Here is a 21719-nt window from a genome sequence, read left to right on the forward strand (position 1 = left end):
CACAGGGATGAATATTATCTAATTACTGCACAGATGTCGTTTGCATTGACGGAGAAGAACAAGAGGAATCAGAAGAAGAAGAAGTCACTCTTTGCATCTTCAGATGCATGCGGCTGCCTAAGCAGTTTCTTATGGGTCGCCACTCCGACGCATTGCACTCGAATGGCTCATTCATCCGAGTAAGCTGGTGCTCATTTTGCCGAGATGGCAGGTTGAGTCACCCCACCCGGTGTTAATTCAACGGCTGACGGGGGATTGAGCTCAGGACTCCGAGACGTCAGACCAGCCACCTTAACCGTTAAGCCAACACCAGGGCACAAGGCCCATTCAAGCCTGCGTATTACCAACCTATCTATGGTTGTTTGTCCGTGCTCTGCATTTCTTTTTAAATGCTGAGTGCCAAGCAAGGAAAAAGCACGTACCGTTTTTTAAGTTGTTGGTATGACTCGGCCAGGGTTCGAACCACCGACCTCCCACACTCAGAGTGGACACTCGCTGGTGTAATAGTTAGACCTAGGGTGTGTTCCATTACCGCTCAGCTTGTAAAGTGCTTGCCGAAGGGCTTAAGCACTCACGTAAGCACTCCAACAAAACGGTTAAACAACTATCAGGGACGCCTCTTCCAACCCCTCCTCCCCCAACGCAAGTCTGGGGCCAAATCTTCTCCATTCTTCCCTGCTGCCCAGATTCGTTACGGTCAGAGTGCCAATCGGTCCCCATGGACCAGCCTCTTGTCCATAACTCTCTCTACGTCTGTTGTGGCCCTGAGTTTGTGAAGGTGAGGGTACACCATCCTGGATGTCAGGGTCTCTGCGTCGCTCCGGGGAGATCGATCGGGTGTCTCCGTGCGTGGGCTTGTGCAAGAGCACTGTCGATAAGGAGCAGCTGACTTAAAAAAAAAAATGCATGGTCTCGGCTCATGGAAGGGCAAGGACACAGAACAGATCAGGACAACATAAAACTAGAGCTTCCAGGGAAGCAGAACTCAACTGAACTGACTGGACAACTTCACACACCAAGTTTGGATCAAAATCCATAAATATTTGTGGACGTTAAAGTCTTGACGTCGTTTCGGAGCTGAAAACAAAATGGCGGCCTATGGCGGCCATTTTGTGACGGATCGGGTTGGAATGCAACAGCAACCTACCTTGTGTGGTAAGGGTTAAACATTCGAAGTTTGATCAAAATCTGTTAATATTTGTGGACGCTTGAGTGTTAACGTCGTTTTCATGACCAAAAACAAAATGGTCGCCTAAGTCCGCCATTTTTCAACGGATCGGGCTGAAATGTAATACCAACCTGGTCCTTGGGGTAAGGATGCTGCCTGTCAAGTTTGATAAGAATCGGTTGATGTTTGTGGATGCTGGAGTGTTAACGTCAAAAAGTTAACGGAGGGTTCAGTATGTGATGAACTCAACTAAATTTGGAATGGGGTTTCTCGGGTTTTTGAGTCCTTTTGTCCTTTTGTCGAGGCATGGGGGAGAGAGAAGAAGAGAGAGGAGAAGAAGAGAGAGGAGAAGAAGAAGAGAGGAGAAGAAGAGAGAGGTCTCTCACCTGTTTCCCTGGAGGGAAATGTTTAAAGAGAGGACAAATCTCACACTCTTACTCTGTCTCTCCGAAAAGACCGACTGGAAAACCCTCCCATCTACTTTCTCAACAATCCTCTCCAAGAAGTTCTGACGCTCAAGCTTTTGGGTCTCACTATCTGCCATGATCTTTCTTGGGAAAACCACATTTCCAAGCTGGCCTCCAAAGCCAGTCGCTGACTGGGCATCCTCCGTCGTGCGAAGTCCTTCCTTGGCACACCTGAACTCACCACATACAAGGCTTTCATCCACAGCTCAATGGAATACTGTTCCCTCCTCTGGGCCGGTGCTCCTACCTCACACCTAGCTCGGCTTCACGCTGTTGAAACCAAAGCTTTCAGAATCATTGGAATCTCCTGCGGTGAAGCTCACTCTGAGGGCCTTTCACTCACTCACCGCAGGCAGGTTGGTGGTCTTTCTGTCTTCTACCGACTCCTCTCCGGCCTTGTTCCCCCAGCTCTCTCTGTGCTCTGTCCCCCCAATATTCCTTCAGGTCGCACAAGATCTGCCAGCAACCCTCTTATGGTTAAACTGCCAAAATCTAGGCTCTCTGCTCACCTTCACTCCTTCATTTCCCTTTTCCTTCCGCCTCTGGAACAAACTCCCCCACTCCCTTCAATCCCACTCCTCCCTCCAGGTCTTTAAAACAGCTGTTCACCACCATCTCTTATCTTCCCCCATCCAAAACCTTGATCTTTTCTACCCCCGCTAATTCACCCCAGATACACTTTTTTTGAAATTCCAACTTCTTTCCTGGAAGTCCTTGCAGTGTTCATATGTTTTATACCTCTCCCACCTCCCCCCAAGCCCTCCCCCTCCCACATTTCTCCCGATGTCCCTGCTCTCAAATGTTGTGTTTGTGTCCTTCCCCCTCTCTCCCCATCTTGTCTACCGCTCCCCTTATGTTTTAGTGTTTTACGTGTCGGTTTGACTTTTTGTGTGATTGTTAGCTCTTTCACGAGCCTCGATCTTGTATACAAAAAAAAAAAAAGACACAAAACCAATGATATTGACGTGGCCATGTTGCAGAACGTCATGAATAATTGGCATCCAAGATTGAAGGAATGTGTCAGACTAAATGGTGCGCATCTCCTAGATGTTCTTTTCCACAAATAAATGTTATGTACTTTTTTTTTTTTTCTTTTTTTTTTGTATACTGAATCGAGGCTCGTGAAAGAGCTAAAATTCACTTTCTTGTAAAAATTTGTTTTGAAATACAACTTTTTATTACCTTTACACGAATGTTAAAAATAACCATATTTCTGGCTCATCCTGTATATATTTACACCAACCATAAATACATGAAAGCAATGAAACGAAACGGTTCCAGAAATACCACGACAAGAAAATTACCAAAATAAACCATTACATTTATACAAACTACAAAAATATTACCAGTTGGTTCTCACGAACCTCGCACAACCCTTCATGACATCAAGTATTGGTGAATTCATCAAGATTGTTTACATCCTGAGAAAAACAAAACTTGAGTTTAAGTCTCACTGACACGAGGGTATTGAAAAACAACATGACATTACATTCCCTGACAGGTTTTCCTTTCAATTTCTCCTTTCTTGAGAGATATATTGCCAGCTTGTGTTGCAACAAGAAACCTCATGAGCATCTTTTCCTTACTTGACTTGGCATTGAAGCCAAAAATAAAAGAACGCAAAGAGAAAACAACATTCATTCTGTGTGCCACAAAATTAAACCACTGAAACAAAGGAACCAATCTCACACAATTAATGAAGGCGTGGAACACGTCCTCCGTACATATGCAGAACGGGAAACACGTGGATGTAGGAGAGAAATGGTTGATTAACTTATTGGAGGGGACTATCCAGTGGATCAGCCTCCATTGGAGATCACCAGATCTTTTACTTATGAGCTTGCTATACATAGAGACCCATACAGGTTCAGAGGGGGATCCCACAGGCAACAGTCTCTTCCACCGGGTTACTCCATTTAGCGGTGTATCTCCCAGCAGTAACTCGACACATGACTTGTATAACTCTTTACTGCTAGTCTCTTGAAAGGGGCTTAACTCTATGCTAACCGGGGGTAAGTCTTCCGACTTGAAGTGCACCAATAACCCAGGAAAAACTCATTCATCGTGCAATGGTTCGAGTTCGTGGGACCAACATACTCTCAGCCGTACCCCTATTCGTATTACCTCTCTCAACACTTTTGCAGTCACTCTTTCGAACCGAATTCCTGCAAGCTCGGCTACTTCTCGAGCTGATTTCCACCCGCAATCTGAAACATGCAGGAGGTGCCATACTTTTGTGATGCCGGCAAAGGTCCCTACTTTTGGGAATGTTAGGAAAAAGCGGATTGCAGAACAAAGGCTCTTGTGCAAACATGTTGATGTCAAAGTTGTCTTCTTGACGGCACACTGAGAGGTTCTGCCAAGCATTCAACACACTGATAAAAACAGGAAGAGGAGATATGTCAACTTGTTGAAGCAGGACCAAGAAATATTTGCGGCCGTATCCAAGCCCGCCTGCTTGCGGCAAAATGTGAGTGGCCAAGACATGGTTTGGTAATTGCTCTTTCGACAACAGTTTTTGTACAGAGCATAGCCGAAAGGCCATGATACGGTCCCTGACGTTGAGCATACTCTGGCCAGCCTCGGCCAATGAATGGCAAACAACGTTTGGCCGTAACCAGTGATGGCCTCCCCAAAATAAAACCAACAGTTGCCTTTGCACTTCCTTCCCCAAGCCTTCTGGTGGTTGCAGGCAGATGAATCTGTGCCACAAGAAGAAGGCGACTAGATTCTTGACTACCAAAACTCGGCCCTTATACGAAAGGTGAGGCTGGGCTCTCCTCCACCTACTCGATCTCTTCTTTACGTGTTCAACAACATGTTCCCAGTTTTTCTGGCCATACTGTGGGAATCCAAGAAACACTCCAAGATAGCGAACGCCTTCATCCACTGTTACGTGCTCCTCCCCGACCCCCTGGTCACGGTGTACCTCCGAGCCCCGAGAGGAGTCACGGCAGAAAAATGTGTTATTCTGTATGTCAAAGATCAATGGTGAAGCCACCCCAATTGTTACTTACAAACAAATATTGTATTAAGATCACACAAGAATAACATTACAACAATAATAGTAATAGTAAGGGAAACATATGAAAATCTGTTAACTAAATTGTTACCAAAAAATTTCTTCACCAATATGTTTGTAAAGGTGTGTAATAACATGTGTTAAAATGTTGAAGGTCAACTCCCGTGGGAAACCCAGAAAAAAAGCTGTTGAATTCGGGTACCGAAAAATTATTTTCGAGAATTTTTTTTTTTTTTAAATCGGCCCTTAAGTAACTTATGAGGGGTCAAATAAGGGTTTTTCATGATTCTGAGTTGATTGTTAACATTTATATTTCACCACAGACACTCCTTTGTGGAAAAATAATTTATAAATATATCTCATTTTCTACTTTGCAGGACATGGAGTCTAGCAATATGGATGAAGACGTTACTCCACCTGTGCTCAATTGCTTCATCTGTGCACGCTCGGATACACCAGCTGAAAGGCTCATACAGGCAACTCCAAAGGGATACTCAACTTTATTGAAACAAGCAGAAACTGTCGAAAATGTTACTGTTGTGGAAAGTATGAAGGAGGCTCAAAAGGAAGGAAAACTGAGGTACCACCAGAGGTGTAAAAATGATCTGTACAACAACTTTGTTGCAACCACCAAGAAGTCAGCTCAAGCATCAAAGGCAGAGAAAGAGTCATCAAAGTTGAAGAGAAGACGCACTACTTGTGAGTTCAGTTCATCAACTGGCTGCAGTTCTAGAAGATCACAGTCAGTTGACCTCCTGTATAAGGATGTATGCATTCTTTGCAACCAACCAGCCCAGCTCTACAAAAATAATCCAGCACAAGCTAGAAAGAAATACAGAGTGCCAGATAATTTGACTGCAGATACACTGAAGGCAAGCTTGCTGAAGACAGCACGGAGTCGCGGGGATGACTGGGGCACTGAAGTCACTGGACGCCTGGAAGGGATCAACGACTTGGTAGCAGAAGAAACACTGTACCATTTGCGATGCAAACTTATGTTTGCGAGAGGTGACAGTTTGTCCAAGACTGATGAGGAAGGAAAAAGGAAGAGAGGACAGAGGAGTATTGATGAGGAGCGAGAGGCAGTTTTTATTGAATTCTGCGAATGGTTAGACTCAGAATTAGAGCATGGGGTAATGTACATGGACCAAGTCCATGAAAAGCTGCAGGAGTTTGATCAGTCACCAGAGAAGAGCCTTTCTTATTCAAAGCATTGGCTAAAGATAAAACTTCTAGAGAAATACGAAGACACCTTGTATTTCACAACACAGGAAAGAAGGGCAGATGTACTCTGTCTCAAAGATGGCACCGACAATATTCTGCGAGCGCATCATGCTAATCTTGACCATGGAGATGAGAAGACTCAGATCATAAAGACGGCACTCAAGTTCATATCCAATGATATTGCCTTGATTGATTTAGGTCCAAAGTCATACCCCACCACACACAGTATGACTGACATCGATAGTCAGCTGACACGTGTTCCTGCAAGCCTTCAGATGTTCTTGAGACCGATTGTCAAGACAGACGACAGAGTTGCCGTTTGGGGGCAGAATTTTATTAAGGCCTGTCGACCTCGGTCTGGAGTATTGCCACACCAAATGGGGCTTGCCATACAACTTGATCATAGATTTGGGTCAAAATGGATGCTCAACAAGTTCCACCAGCTGGGATACACGGAGTCTTACACGGAGACACAAAACTACAAATACTGCTTCCTTAATAGGAGGAGTGGAGAGGATGTTCCAGATACTTCTGGCACTCTTGACACCATTGTGGAGGAAACCGATGAACAGATCAATGATGAGGTTGCGGTTGATGCTGCGCTTGAGAATCAATCAGTGATGACAGCCAAAGTGCCAGCCAGTGAAAGTGAATTGTCAAGTAATGATCAGGTGGTCTTTATGGAGGTTGGGGAAACAAACAATGCAGTCACTCAGTTTGTTGGAGACAATATAGATTTAAACATTGTCTCTATTCACGGAAACACTCCCTTTCACTCAATGCGTTGGATCGAAGTCACCTCTCCGGCACCACCTTTGCCAGATCCACAGACAACAGCAGCTTTCCCCCGGGTGAAGTTGAAGGCACTCGACAAAGCTAAGATCCTGAGAGGAACTGAAGTAAAGATTATTCCATTTACGAACAGGAAACAGATAGGAACGACCGCGATCATGTTTCTCCCCCTCGCTGAGCTTTCCTCCTCCCTGGCTCATGATCAGCCACTCCTCACTCCAGGTGACACACTCTGGGCAGCGGGGTGGGTGATCAAAGCCAACGATCCTGAGTTCCCACACTCCAACTGGAATGGCTGGATGAAGAGAATCCATGCTAATGATGCAAAGCAGAGCACACAGATCGAGTTCCTCCCAGTTATTGAAGGAGACCCTAATGACCTCAACACCATCTTCACCACTCTGAAAGAGTGCATACGGCGCGCTGGGGTCGCTATAGTGACCTTTGATCTTCCGATTTGGCTGAAGGCTGTGAATATAATAAAGCAGGCAAATCTACCCGTCATTCCAAGGTTGGGTGGTTTTCACCTGCTGAAGTCTTATCTTGGATCAATGGGTAACATCATGGAAGATTCTGGACTACTAGATGCGATCCAGTTGATCTATCCTGGAAGTACGACAGCCAACCACATCATGGATGGAGGATGTTTTGACAAGGCAATCCGTGTTCACCTCCTCATCGATGCAGCCATCTATCAACACATCATGAAACTTGCCTTCACTGAGGAGGAACGTGGGGACATGAAGACCTTCATGGAGAAGGTGGCTGATGGGAAGATGGGAGCCAGACACTCAGACCCAGTAGTGCCAGTGTTTGAGCAAAGGTTTGAAGATACCTTCAAACGACTCGCAAAAGGAGGAAGAACACCAGGAGTGATCAAACCGGCAGGAGTGATCAAACCAGAGACTCTACCTCCAACAGAGGGTGCAGCTGCACAACATTCACTCCGTGCCTACCTGCAGACCCGGGACTGGATCCTTCTACAGAGCATGTCTCTGAACCCCAGTGACTATGGATGGACAATAGGTGTGCATGGGTATGAGCCAGTTCCAACACTGGACCCCACGGCTCCTGAGGAGCTATTGCAGTTCACGAGCTGTAATTGTCATGGAGATTGCAGCAACCGGCGATGCAGCTGCAAGAAGAATGGGGTCACGTGCATCTCGGCCTGTGGAGTCTGTAATGGCATTACATGCAGAAACTGCAGTCATGATGTTGTTGAGTCTGAAGAAGACATAGACAATGACTGTTGAAACTTCTGACATTGTGAATGAGAAATAACTCTTGAGTATTATATATGTATGTGAAATAAAAGCTACTTTGTGTGTAAATGTAAAAGTGAAAATATAAATGTTAACAATCAACTCAGAATCATGAAAAACCCTTATTTGACCCCTCATAAGTTACTTAAGGGCCGATTAAAAAAAATAAAAATTCTCGAAAATAATTTTTCGGTACCCGAATTCAACAGCTTTTTTTCTGGGTTTCCCACGGGAGTTGAACTTCAACATTTTAACACATGTTATTACACACCTTTACAAACATATTGGTGAAGAAATTTTTTGGTAACAATTTAGTTAACAGATTTGTGAAATATCTCATAAAATGCCCTTACTATAATCAAAAGTACAATCAATATCTCCTATGATGGTACCATCAGTTTCATAATATATAACTCACTGTGCTCCAAGTGAGTGAACCAAGAACATTCCCAATGTCTCTTTCCCGTTTTCAAACCCAAGTTGATTCTGGTTTCAAGCCGAAGCCGATCCGCTCCAGCGATCGACAGATCAATGTCCAATCGAGACCAGAATCCCATTGGGTTGGCAGTTACAGTCCTGCTGCCAAAGCTGTGCAAAGGCGCCCTCCAGGCGACTGGGAAATCCAAAGGCGCCCTCTAGGCGACTGGGAAATCACACCCTCGGGTATTGACGTTCCGCGGCTCACAGTCGGCGAACCTCCGATTTACCTTCAAAATCCGCGTTGCACACACACACACCAGATACGTCTGAAGGCGGTGAAAACGGCTGACGTGAAGCAAAGAAAAACCTTGCTCGACGCACCAAGCGCGCGAGTCAAAATGGCCGACGGCCCGTTCTCGAGACGTAACGGCCCGACGATGATTCTCTCCTGAATCGATCGCAAAACCTGACACGCAGGTTAATCTGTCACAGCGATAACCACTCTGTCGCAGGAATCCCTTTCCTGGGAAACCCAAAGTTCACTCGTGACTCTTGCTCGCCAACATTCGCTCCAGACCGCAAAGCTACTATGCTTTTTGTCTGACTCCACTCGCTCCGCCTTCTTTTTCTCTCTTCTTCCTCTTCGTCGTCGTCCGGTTCCCGATCCGGTTTTCGGTTTCTTTTAACTCTAACTTTTTCACCTTTTGAAAACGGTTCATAAACAATAAACATTTTGAAAACAATAATAGTACATGGAATCAAAAATATTTACAGTGGATGAAAACCACCACAACGGAAGTGACGAATCCGTAACACCACCCACTTTAAACTTGCAGGAAGGTGTATTGGCGGGGCTAGCGCCATTCCAGATACATTGTTCCTGACAGAGGGAACCCATAAAGCTTTGCTCTTTTCCCAGTTGCACTTCAAAGAGGAAGCTAAACCAAACAAATGGAGGCACTTAACAAGAGCTGCAATGTCGTTATTGTCTTTAACAAGAACCGAGACATCATCAGCATCCGCCGATACGACAACTGAAGAATATTCAGGAGATATACTCATTCCAGAAACATTATTCCTTAGTAACACGAGAAGTGATTCCATTACAAGGGTGAACAGTAAGCCGGAGACAGGGCAACCTTGGCTTCCCCCCCTTTGAACCTGAATGGGAGAATAAAGCTCATTATTCACCTTAACTAAACTGAACATATTGTTGTACAATGAAGCAATATAAGTCCTGAAATTAGCTCCAAATCCACAAGCTTCAAGCACATGATTCAAAAAGACGTGATCAATGCTATCAAAAGCCTTTTCTAAATCAAGAAAAATGATACCAAAGTCATTCTGCACACAGTTGCCATCTATCAGATCTCTAATGAAAAATATGTTATCATACATGGATCTACCTGGGATACAATAACTCTGATCAGGGTGAACAAAATTGCTAATTACTTTTTTAACTCGATTCGCCAAAACTTTTGAAATTCTTTTATAATCAGTGCATAGTAGAGAAACATACCGGTGTGTACCCCGGTTTAGAATAGGTACACCGTATCCCTGCGTGTCTGAAGAGGCGACTAAAAGGGTTGGCATCAGGAAGGGCATCCGGCCATAAAAACATTGCCTCAAAAAGGGAACCATTACAATTACAATTACATATGGGCAGGGTACAGCCCGAAGTACCCCGTGGGGGACCCCACTCCCTCTCGTCAAAACTCAAGGTGGGGAACCGGATCGAAGCAAGGGTGGAAATCACTCCATTTATGACGACGAAACGTCTGATGCCCGACGTGGAGATCGGTTTCTGAGGTTTGGGACATTGAATGTAGGGACAATGACAGGGAGATCAGGAGAAGTGGTGGAAGTATTGGTCAGAAGAACAGCGGACATATGTTGTGTGCAGATGAGATGGAAGGGAAGTGGTGTGAGAATGGTGAAGGGTAGGCAGGGACAGAAATACAAGTTTGTGTGGCAAGGGTGCCCAGAAGGCATGAATGGTGTTGGTGTCCTGTTTTCTGAGGAGTTTGTAGACAGTGTGGTGAGTGTGACTAGAGTGAGTGAAAGGTTGATGATGGTGAAAATGATGATTGGAAAGCTCTTGGTGAACGTCATCTCGGGATATGCTCCGCAGGTTGGTCGGAGCGATGAAGAGAAGGACAAGTTCTGGTGTGCAATAGAGAAGCTGATGGAAAACGTGAAAGATAAGGAAGTTGTTGTGGTAGGAGGAGACCTAAATGGACATGTGGGAAGGAGTATGGACGGTTTTGAGGAAGTTCATGGGGGTTACGGATATGGTGTGAGAAATGGAGAAGGTGAAAGGATTTTGGAGTTTGCTGATGGAGCTGATTTGTTGATTTGTAATACTCAGTTCCAGAAAGAGGATAATAAGCTTGTTACATACATGTCAGGTGGGTCGATGACAACCTTTGACTACCTGATGGTGCGTAGGTGAGATAGGGGGCACCTTTGGGAAACAAAGGTTATTTTAGAGAGGAAGGAGGCTGTTTCACAGCACCACTTGGTTGTCTGCGACATAAGTGTGAAAGGTGCGAGGAGAGCTCGGCGGGTGAAGTACCAACCGAGAATGAATGCGTGGAGGTTGAAAGAGGATTGGTGTATTGGCGGTGAAATATTGGTGAAATAGACAGTGAGGGAGGCATTAAAAGAGAGGCTGAGTATGGCAGTGGAATTATGTGGTTGAGCTTGAAAGTGGTTGGATGTCAATGAAAGATAGTCTGTTTGGAGCTGTTGGTGAGGTATGTGGATGGACTAAAGGACCACCGAGGCACTCGGAAACATGGTGGTGGGATGATGAAGTTGGAAAGAGGATTGACGAGAAGAGGAAGAAGTTCAAGGAGTGGCAGAAGGCGACAGGTGCGGGGGCAGAAAAGGCAGAACATGAAAGTTATAAGGCAGCCAAGAAGGCTGCAAGGAAAGAGGTAGCAAAGGCGCAAGAGGCATGGAGGAAAATGTTTGGAGAACGCTTGGATTCGGAAGAGGGTCAGAGAGCGATATTCAGGATTGCAAAGCAGATAGCGAAAGAGAGGTGCGATGTGATGGGGGTGAGTTGCTTGAAGGATGAAGTGGGACAAATCGTTGTGGACTCAGATGGAATTAAAGGAAGATGGAAGAGATATATGGAAATGCTGTTGAATGCAGAGAATGAATGAGATGGCAACATCGAGAGTAACCCAGTTTTAGGACCAGCAGAGAAGATAACTGAGAAGGAAGTTGAGGAAGCGATAAAAGCAATGAAGAGTATAAAAGCAGGAGGGTCGACGGGAGTTGTGGGAGATATGTTGAAGGCAGCGGAAAGTTGGGGTGTGAAGAGAATGACAGAGATCTGTAATCTGGTGGTGAAAGAAGGCCGCATTCCAGTGGATTGGGAACTGAGTACCCTCGTCCCTCTACACAAGGGGAATGGTGACCCTCTGGACTGTGGCTCGTATCGAGCGATAAAGTTATTGGAGCATGGAATTAAGGTATTGGAAAGGGTGTTGGAGAGGAGGATAAGGAAGAAAGTGAAGATCGACCAAATGCAGTTTCGGATTTATGCCAGGAAGAGGAACGACAGACGCGCTTTTTATTGTAAGGCAGTTGCAGGAGAAATACATGGAGAAGGTGATGGCAAGCAGTAAAACATGTGGTGAGGTGGAAAGAACTGGGAAGTGGCCGTGTGCTGTGTGTGCAGGAAGGGTGTCGGAGTGAACTCCATTCAATGTACAATGTGCACCGAGTCTGTTAATCAAAAATGTAGTGGTCTGAGAGGGTCATTAACCAGTGTGGCAGCTACATTCAAGTGTAAGGTGTGCACACAGGGAGCTGCAGATGGAGGAAATGTTGAGTTGGATCTTGGAGACGGCATGAAGCTGGAAGGTGTGAAAACATTGTGCTACCTAGGAGACATGCTGAATGGAGAAGGTGGATCAGACTCGGCAACGGTTGCTGGAGTGAGATGTGCATGGAAGAAGTTTCAAGAACTGAGTGGCGTGCTGACGAGGAGGGCAGTGTCGTTGAAGCTGAAGGGAAAGGTGTGTGCTGCATGTGTGAGAAGTGTTTTGATTTGTGGGAGCGAGACATGGGTAATGAATGTAGAGCAGCAACGAAGGCTGGAAAGGGTGGAAATGCGAATGGTTCGGTGGATGTGTGGAGTATCGTTGAGAGAGAGGAAGACAAATGATGAATTGCGAAAGATGATGGGAATAGAGCCTGTGATGGATGCTGTGAAGAGAAACAGGTTGAGATGGTTTGCTCATGTGTTGAGGAAGGATGAAAGTGACTGGTTGAGAAGAGTGATGGAAATGAATGTTGAAGGAAGTCGAGGACGGGGAAGACCGAGAAAGACTTGGTTAAAGGTGGTGGAAGAAGAAATGCGGGCAAGGGGGTTAACAAGGGGAGATGCAGAAAATAGGGCAAAATGTAGAAGATTGTCATGGGGCCCGCAAGGCTAAACCCCGCTCTAGCAGGTAAAATGGCCTTAAAATGCCTGTTGTTGTGTTGTTGTTTGCATAGCAGAGAAACAGGTCTCCAATTCTTCATGTGTCGCAAGTCACCAGCCTTTGGAAGAAGGGACATCACCGCTTTTCTCAAACTTAACGGCAATTCTCCATGAGTCAGTGACGATTCAAAAACATGCATCAGTTCTGGACCTAACGGTTTCCAAAATTCCACATAAGTCAGGTTCACTATGTTAACAAATATAACTTCGTTCAAAATGTTTTGGAGATTAGCAAAACTATACATTTTTGGAATAATCAGAGCATGGAAAATCCGAAAATCAATGTTGGCATTTGCACAGACACAGATTTTGGATTTTCAAAATGGCCGCCATAAAATACATATTTTGCGCTATCTCGGCTTCTCGTCAACCTAGAAACTTAATTAAATATGCTAATCCTATGTTTTCTGGGACAAAGAATCCAATAAAGGCCTCAAAATAGTGCTCAGGATTATAGAAAAGCAACAAACAAAGTTAATTGAAAACCATTGTCTTTATATTTGTGATATAACTGTATTACATAATACATGATATTGCAAGTCCTTTGAAGTTTATAGGTATGGGTTTATAAAGCAAGAAAGCAGCCTTGTTATTATCAGATTGAACTATAAGTCCTATAACTTCAAAGGTTCAGGAATATGCTTTTACAGATCTTCATCACTGTCCTGAGTATCATTTTCGCAAAGGTGTCTACGTAAATGCCAACATTAATTTTTGGATTCTTCATGCTCTGAATATTCCAAAAATGTATAGTTTTGCTAATCTCCAAAAATTTTGAACGAAAAAACATAGTGAACCTGACGATAAAATTCAGCCGGCAGGCCATCAATTCCAGGGGCTCTTCCAGAGCCCATTCCAGCTCGGGTTTGCGTTAACTCCTCGAGCCTAATTTGCGAGTCCAAATCCAGGTGCTGGGGCTCAGTTAACGAGGATAGGTGAGGGGTTCAAAGTCTCATCGTTTCATCACAAACAACCTGTTTTGTAAACAGTTTGGACAATAAATCTTTAACACATAACCATATGTCTCTGGGATTTACCACAACAACTCCGCTAGGGTCAATGACAGAAAAAATGTTCTTGGGTGATTTACTGACAGAATCCAGATTTAAAAAAGCTTTACTATGTGTATCTAACACCTTTAAGTTCTTAACCCTTAGTCTAAGTAACAACCCTGCTGCTTTCTCCTGGATTAACTCTCTCAACTGAGTCTTCTTTTCTTGTAATAACATAGTTTCTTACATTATTATTTTTAGCAAGTTTACCTTCGAGCTGTACAATGTCAGCTTCCAAACAAGTCATTGTTACATTCTTAACATCTGTAATGTTTGCTCGAAACTGTTGACAAAACACCCGAATCTGGGTTTTCGTATTGTCCCACCAAAGATTTACTGAAGAAAAAGAGGGCTTTCTTAGGATTTGATTAGCCCAGAAAACTTGGAAGGCTTCTTTAAATAGACCATCTTCTAGAAGACTTGTATTAAATTTCCAGTGTGCACTTTTATGTATTGACTGAGGAAAAAGAAACCCCATGATTACTAAATGAAGGTCTGAGAATATTGTTGGAAAATAATCCGGAGAGTCTATAGCGTTTATAAAAGGTGAGTTTATATACCATCAGTCGAGTCTCGCAAAGGACACTCTTCCTCTGGTAAGGCGGCTACAGGTAAACTGAGGTTCATTGGGGTAAAGTACCCTCCATATATCCAGCAAACCAACCCGAGAAAAGAAAAGGGATAAATCAATACACGATTCAGGATGAGGTTCTGCCGAGTACCTGTCCATTACAGGTTCAAAGGTACAGTTAAAATCACCCTCAATACACACACATTGGTTTAGATTAGATCAACTGTCTGCAGGTGATTAATCACAGACGCAAAGAAAGCTTTCCGTTCTGTACTCCCACTAGGTGCGTACACATTGAATAATGTGAAATGGAAATTGTTAACCACCAGTTCTAGAGAGCTGAACCGGCCTTTAACAATCTCCTGGAAAAGGATTGACTCAGGTACTAGCCCTGGTCCAAGTATGAAAGCAACACCTGCCGGAAGAAAAGACAGGTTGCTAAAAAATCACTGTCCCCCCAAAAAGACGGCACCAATCATATACTACGTTCTGGGTGATGTGTGTTTCCTGCAATAAAAGTATGTCGACATTTTTGGGCCGAAACAAACTCTGCACTTGAGCTTGGCGGTTGGGCCTTGCACCTCCGCCATTAATGTTCAAGATGCCAAAGGTAATTTGTTTCATTCCTTATCAAAAGGCTTGATTGGGTGTTGCGAAATCTCAAGACCAGCTTTTGTAATAAATTTCCTGAGTCGGTGCAACTGTGACTTTGTTAGTGGAAATTCTTTGGCCTTTCTCGTTATTTCTTTTGCTGATCGAATAAATGAACCTAAATCAGGAAATGTATCCCTGATAACGACATTTCGCTGTCTATGGGTTTCATTTAAAAAAGAATACTAGTTGAGGAGCTATCAAAATATCAAGCATTTCACAAATATACAAGGTACGACCCACTAAATAAACATTTCACAAATATACAAGGTACGACCCACTAAATAAACATTTAACAAATATACAAGGTACGATACACAAAATAAACATTTCACAAATATACAAGGTACGATACACAAAATAAACATTTCACAAATATACAAGGTACGACCCACTAAATAAACATTTCACAAATATACAAGGTACGATACACAAAATAAACATTTCACAAATATACAAGGTACGACCCACTAAATAAACATTTCACGAATATACAAGGTACGACCCACTAAATAAACATTTCACAAATATACAAGGTACGACCCACAAAATAAACATTTCACAAATATACAAGGTACGACCCACTAAATAAACATTTCACAAATATACAAGGTACGACCCACTAAATAAACATTTCACAAATATACAAGGTACGATCCACTAAGTAAACATTTCACAAATATACAAGGTACGACCCACAAAATAAACATTTCACAAATATACAAGGTACGATCCACTAAGTAAATATTTCACAAATATACAAGGTACGACCCACTAAATAAACATTTCACAAATATACAAGGTGCGACCCACGAAATAAACATTTCACAAATATACAAGGTATGATCCACTAAGTAAACATTTCACAAATACTACTGTGTTCAAAAAGTATCCGACCTTTATTTTTCGTGCGTAAAAAAAAAAGAAGCTAGGGAGGCGTTGATTGGTGCACGTATGTAGGCGATCCTAATGCGCACGCGTGAATTTTTTCCCACCTGCAGAAGCTGTCATTCGACGGCAGACCGCCGATGAGTGAGGACATGTAAGTGAGCGCCGTCGGATTTTCGTTTTTGACAAAATGACGGAAAAACTTGAACAACGCTACTGCATCAAATTTTGTGTAAAGCTTGGCGATTCCTAAGTGGAAACGATCCGCAAGATTCAACACCGTTCATTCCATTATGAAGGAGGATTTGGGCTTCAGGAGAATCTCAGCAAAGTTCGTACCAAAGCTGCTGACGATTGAGCAGAAGCAACTCCGTTTGGAGATCGCACAGGACATGCTGGAGACTGTGAACAGCGATCCCAGCTTCCTCAACACAGTGATCACTGGCGATGAGTCCTGGGTTTATGGGTACGACCCAGAAACCAAGTTGCAGTTTTGATGCAAGTTTGATGAAACACAAAATTTGATGCAGTAGCGTTGTTCAAGTCTTTCCGTCATTTTGTCAAAAACGAAAATCCGACGGCGCTCACTTACATGTCCTCACTCATCGGCGGTCTGCCGTCGAATGACAGCTTCTGCAGGTGGGAAAAAATTCACGCGTGCGCATTAGGATCGCCTACATACGTGCACCAATCAACGCCTCCCTAGCTTCTTTTTTTTACGCACGAAAAATAAAGGTCGGATACTTTTTGAACACACTACGTATACAAGGTACTACCCACTAAATAAACATTTCACAGGCTTACTGTGCAATTTTTGGATCGTTTTGAAAGCAACTTGTTCTCGTGTTTTCAACCTTTTCGCAATCTTTATTTCTCACGAGATGCTAATTTGAGAGCATCTCATTATCACCAATGGAGTGGGAGTGATTAAAGCCATCAGCATCTTCCGATACATTTGTAATGCCAGAAGAGTAATTAATTTGAAACTTGTGGGTAGTAACAGGAATGCACCCGTAAAGTGATAAAATGTTTTTGCAGTGCTTAGTGGTGGCAAATGTCAGATAGAAGAGATGAGTCATCATGGCTAATAAAATATTCCATAGGACTTCAAAAATGATCACATTCTAAAGTCTTCTTCCTCCTCATGCCCATGAAACTGATATTTAAAAACTAGTTTCAATCATAATCTAAAATAATGAATGAAACAATCATTTTCAAAGTTGAAGTCGATTTGAGATGTCATTCTGAATGCTTAAAAAGTTATTCTGGGGGTCCACAATCAACTCAGCTGTGGGAACTAGAAGAATCATCTTCCACTGGACTATATGACTTCATCACCTCTTTGGTTTGTCCTCTGTTCAGAGATCTGAAGCGACAGGTTGAGGAGATTATAAACCGCAGCACATAACATAGATAACACTTAAGTACAGTCATGGCCAAAAATATTGGCACCCTTCTACTTTTTTCAAATAAATGCACCATTTCTTCCAGAAAATTGTTGAAATTAAAATATATTTTGGTATCCACATATGTATTTCGTTGGTTTCAAGTGGAACAAAACAAAAAAAGCTGAAAAAAATTACTAAATCTTAGCTTATTCCACAAAGAAATCATAAAATGGCCCGGACAATATTAATGGCACCTTTTCTTTTTTTTTCTTTTCTTTTTTTTTGTATACTGAATCGAGGCTCGTGAAAGAGCTGACATTTACTTCACAAACAAATCAACCAGACAAACAAAATATATAAAAAGAGGGAGCGGAAGACAAGAGAATGGGAAGCACGCAAACACTTAAGAGCACACAACATTTAAGAGCAGGGAGATGTGTGGGAGGGAGAGGGCTTGGGGGGAGGAGGCGTGGGAAGGGGGGGGGGGGGGGGTTCCTTTTAGAAGTTCTTAGAAATAATTAGATTTCAAGCAGGTGATTCTCCTTTATTTTGGAAATGAACTCACCTGTGGTGAGAGTTGCAGGTGCCTGCAATATAAAAATCACTCATTCAACCAGTTTGAATAGACAAAAGGAGTCATTCTGCTGTTTTGTGTCACTGTGCGTACCGCAACGAGCATGGCGAAAATAAAGAAAACCAGATAATTGTCTGAGGAGGTCAGACACAAGATTGTAGCCAAGCATGGACATTGGACAATCTCAAGGCTACAAGTCCATCTCCAGAGACCTTGATGTTCCTGTGTCCACCGTACGCCATGTTATCAGGAAGTTTAAGGCCCATGGCACTGTAGCCAACCTCCTTGGACGTGGCTGCAAGAGAAAACTTGATCGAAGATTGCAGTGAAGGATTGTTTGAATGGTGGAGAAAGAACCTCGATCAACTGCCAAACAGATTCAAGCTGACCTTAGGACACAAGGTACGGCAGTTTCAACTCGCACCATCTGTCGCCAACTCAATGAAAAGTGATTATAAGTTAGGAGACCCAAGACGACCCCACTGCTGAGAAAGCCTGACTAGAGTTTGCCAAAACACACCTGAACAACCCAAAATCCTTCTGGGAGAATGTCCTGCAGACAGATGACACCAAATTTGAGCTTTTTGGTAAAGCTGACACCAAATTGAGCATCTCTATGTTTACCGAAAACAAAATGAAGCTTTCAAAGAAAAGAACACCTTCCCTCTAGGAAAAGAACACTAATTGGTACAGTCAAACATGGAGGAGGTTCAGTGATGTTTTGGGGTTGCTGTGCTGCCTCTGGCACTGGGTGCCTTGAATGTGTGCATGGCATCATGAAATCAGGAGATTACCAAGGTATTTTGGAGCACAATGTTCAACCTAGTGTCAGAAAGCTGGGTCTCCATCGAAGGTCATAAGTCTTGCAGCAGGACAATGACCCCAAACACTTCAAAAAGCACCTAGGAATGGTTCAAAACAAAACTCTGGACTGTTCTGAAGTGGCCAGCAATGAGTCCAGATCTAAATCCCAATGAACACCTGTGGGGCGATCTGGAAACAGCAGTTGGGAGAAGGCACCCTTCAAATCTGGGAGAACTGGAGCAGTTTGCATAAGAAGAGTGGGACAAACTGCCAGGAGAGAGGTGTTGGAAGCTCATTCATGGCTATAGGAAGCATTTGACTGCAGCTATTTTGTCCAAAGGCTGTGCTTCCAAATATTAAGTCTCGGGTGTCAATAATTTTGTCAATGCCATTTCTGTTTATTTTCTAATTTAAAAGGACATATTCAGTTCTGAATCAAAAACAAAGGTTCTGTAATATTAACAGTGAAATAAAGAATTGTGGAGACCAAATACTTTTGTCAATTTCAAGTTATTTTTAGAGAAAATTGTGAGTTATTTGAAAAAAGTGCAAGGGTGCCAATATTTTTGACCACGACTGTACATGATTGTAGAACATATCAAAATAACATCGCCCACAATGAACACTGCCAACAATAATATTTAATAAGCAAAGTAAGGACAAGTCAAAGTGACAGTCTATTTCTAGAATGGCAGAATGTAATCTACTTGTCCTTGCGCTGTGTGGACAATTTTACATTAAATCAATTTCGCAAATTGGAAAGGCAAAGTAGGTACTCATACAGAGTTGCCCTCTCCTTTGAACATCATCTTAAGTTATTTAATATTTTTCAAAGAGTAAGTAAATTAACATAATTGGTACTCATAATTGGTACTCTGAATTTGACCATTTCACTTTTTTTTTCTTCTTTTTTTTGTATACAAGATCGAGGCTCGTGAAAGAGCGAACATTAATCACACAGAAAGACAAACCGACACATAAAACAAATAACATCGGGAGCGGTAGACAAGATGGGGAGAGAGGGGGAAGGACAAAAACACAACATTTGAGAGCAGGGACCGAGAGACATGGAGACATCGAGAGATCTGTGGGAGGGAGAGGGCTTTGGGGGGGGAGGCATGGGAAGGGGGGGTGGGAGAGGTATAAAACATATGGACACTGCCAGGACTTCCAGGAAAGAAGTTGGAATTTCAAACAAGGTGGATCTGGGGTGAATTAGTGGGGGTAGAAAAGATCAAGGTTTTGGATGGGGGAAGATAAGAGATGGTGGTGAACAGCTGTTTTAAAGACCTGGAGGGAGAAGTGGGATTGAAGGGAGTGTGGGAGTTTGTTCCAGAGGCGGGAGAAAAGAGGAATGAAAGAGTGAAGGTGAGCAGAGAGCCGAGATTTCGGCAGTTTAACCATCAGAGGGTTGCTGGCAGATCTTGTGCGACCTGTAGGAATATTTGGGGGACAGAGCACAGAGAGAGCTGGGGGAGAAAGGCCGGAGAGGAGTCGGTAGAAGACAGAAAGACCACCGACCTGCCTGCGGTGAGTGAGTGAAAGGCCCTCAGAGATAGCTTCATCGCGGGAGATTCCAATGATTCTGAAAGCTTTGGTTTCAACAGCGTGAAGCCGAGCTAGGTGTGAGGCAGGAGCACCAGCCCATAGGGGAGAACAGTATTCCATTGAGCTGCGGATGAAAGCCTTGTATGTGGTGAGGAGCTCAGGTGTGCCTAGGAAGGACTTCGCACGACGGAGGATGCCCAGTCGGCGACTGGCTTTGGAGGCCAGCTTGGAAATGTGGTTTTCCCAAGAAAGATCATGGCAGATAGTGAGACCCAAAAGCTTGAGCGACAGAACTTCTTGGAGAGGATTGTTGAGAAAGTAGATGGGAGGGTGGTCCAGTCGATCTTTTCGGAGAGACATAATAAGAGTGTGAGATTTGTCAGGATTGAAAGACATGTTCCACTTGTTTGACCAGTCTGTGATTTTGTCCAGGTCTTCAGAGAGTGAGGAGGCTGCAGACTGCCGATCTGAGGGAAGAGGAATGGAGCGGCAGAGAGTGGAGTCATCAGCAAAGAGATAGAGAGGATTTTCCAGAGAGTCTGAGAGATCATTGATAAAGACCAGAAAAAGCACAGGGCCCAGCACACTGCCTTGGGGAACTCCAGCCTGAACAGGAAGGGGAGATGAGAGAAATCCATTCAGGGCCACACGTTGACTACGACCAGAGAGGAAGTCCGCAAGCCATGCGTGGAGATTTCCATGGATACCATAGGAGGAGAGTTTGGTGAGCAGAGCTGGGTGCCAGACCGTATCGAAGGCACGTGATATATCAAGGGAGACAGCTCTGATTTCCTGTTTGGCATTGAGGACCTCCATCCATTGTTGAGACAGCAGAAGCAGCATGTCCAGAGTAGAGTGACCTGGTCTGAAACCAAATTGATGATCAGAGATTAAGCTATTGGAGAAGAGGAAAGATTTCATATCCGAAGCAATGATGGATTCCATGACTTTGCTGATAATTGGGAGCAGGCTGATTGGTCTGTCGTTGCAAGGATCTGTTTTTGCACCTTTTTTGTGTAAAGCGGTAATGTTTGCTGATTTCCAGGATGCTGGCAGATTACCTTGAGCAAAAGATAGGGTGAAAATCAGATCACGGCGAGGTCACGTCTTTTCGAAGCGGCTCCATGCGCTCACGCTCTCGAAGCTAAGTGATCTTTCACAATCGTGTTTTTGTCGAGACTGTATCTATCTTTCGGTGTGTGTACCTATAGCGTATCTTATGGAAAATTTTCGGTGCTAATTTTTCGTACATGTATACACAATCGTCGGTTAATGGTATCGAGTATTCTGCGGCCTAGTACTCGTAGGCTTAGACTACCGTACCGTCTCCGACCTTGTGGTTTTGTTTTTCTCTCAGCGATTCGTCGAATGCGCTGAAATTATTTTCGTT

At 43.7% G+C, this 21719-nt stretch overlaps 1 protein-coding gene across 3 annotated transcripts in view; it reads right to left on the reverse strand.

The window, feature by feature from the left end:
* The window catches only part of LOC137423296 (LETM1 domain-containing protein LETM2, mitochondrial), a 136580-nt gene that overhangs the window by 20773 nt on the left and 94088 nt on the right, over nucleotides 1–21719 (reverse strand). Inside the window, exon 1 of one of the 3 annotated variants that reach the window (XM_068110288.2) lies at nucleotides 423–1458. The exons of 1 other annotated variant lie outside the window; for it this stretch is intronic. Coding sequence is in view for 1 of the 2 variants with exons in the window: in XM_068110284.2 (XP_067966385.1) it covers nucleotides 17337–17381 (45 nt within the window). In the remaining variant the exon portion in view is untranslated. Of the gene's footprint in view, nucleotides 1–422; nucleotides 1459–16861; nucleotides 17382–21719 lie in introns of those variants that run through there. One more of the 3 variants, XM_068110284.2, reaches the window with a different exon arrangement.

This window comes from Myxine glutinosa, chromosome 3 (assembly GCF_964187855.1).
Source record: "Myxine glutinosa chromosome 3, kmMyxGlut1.1, whole genome shotgun sequence".
Taxonomy (NCBI): domain Eukaryota; kingdom Metazoa; phylum Chordata; class Myxini; order Myxiniformes; family Myxinidae; genus Myxine; species Myxine glutinosa.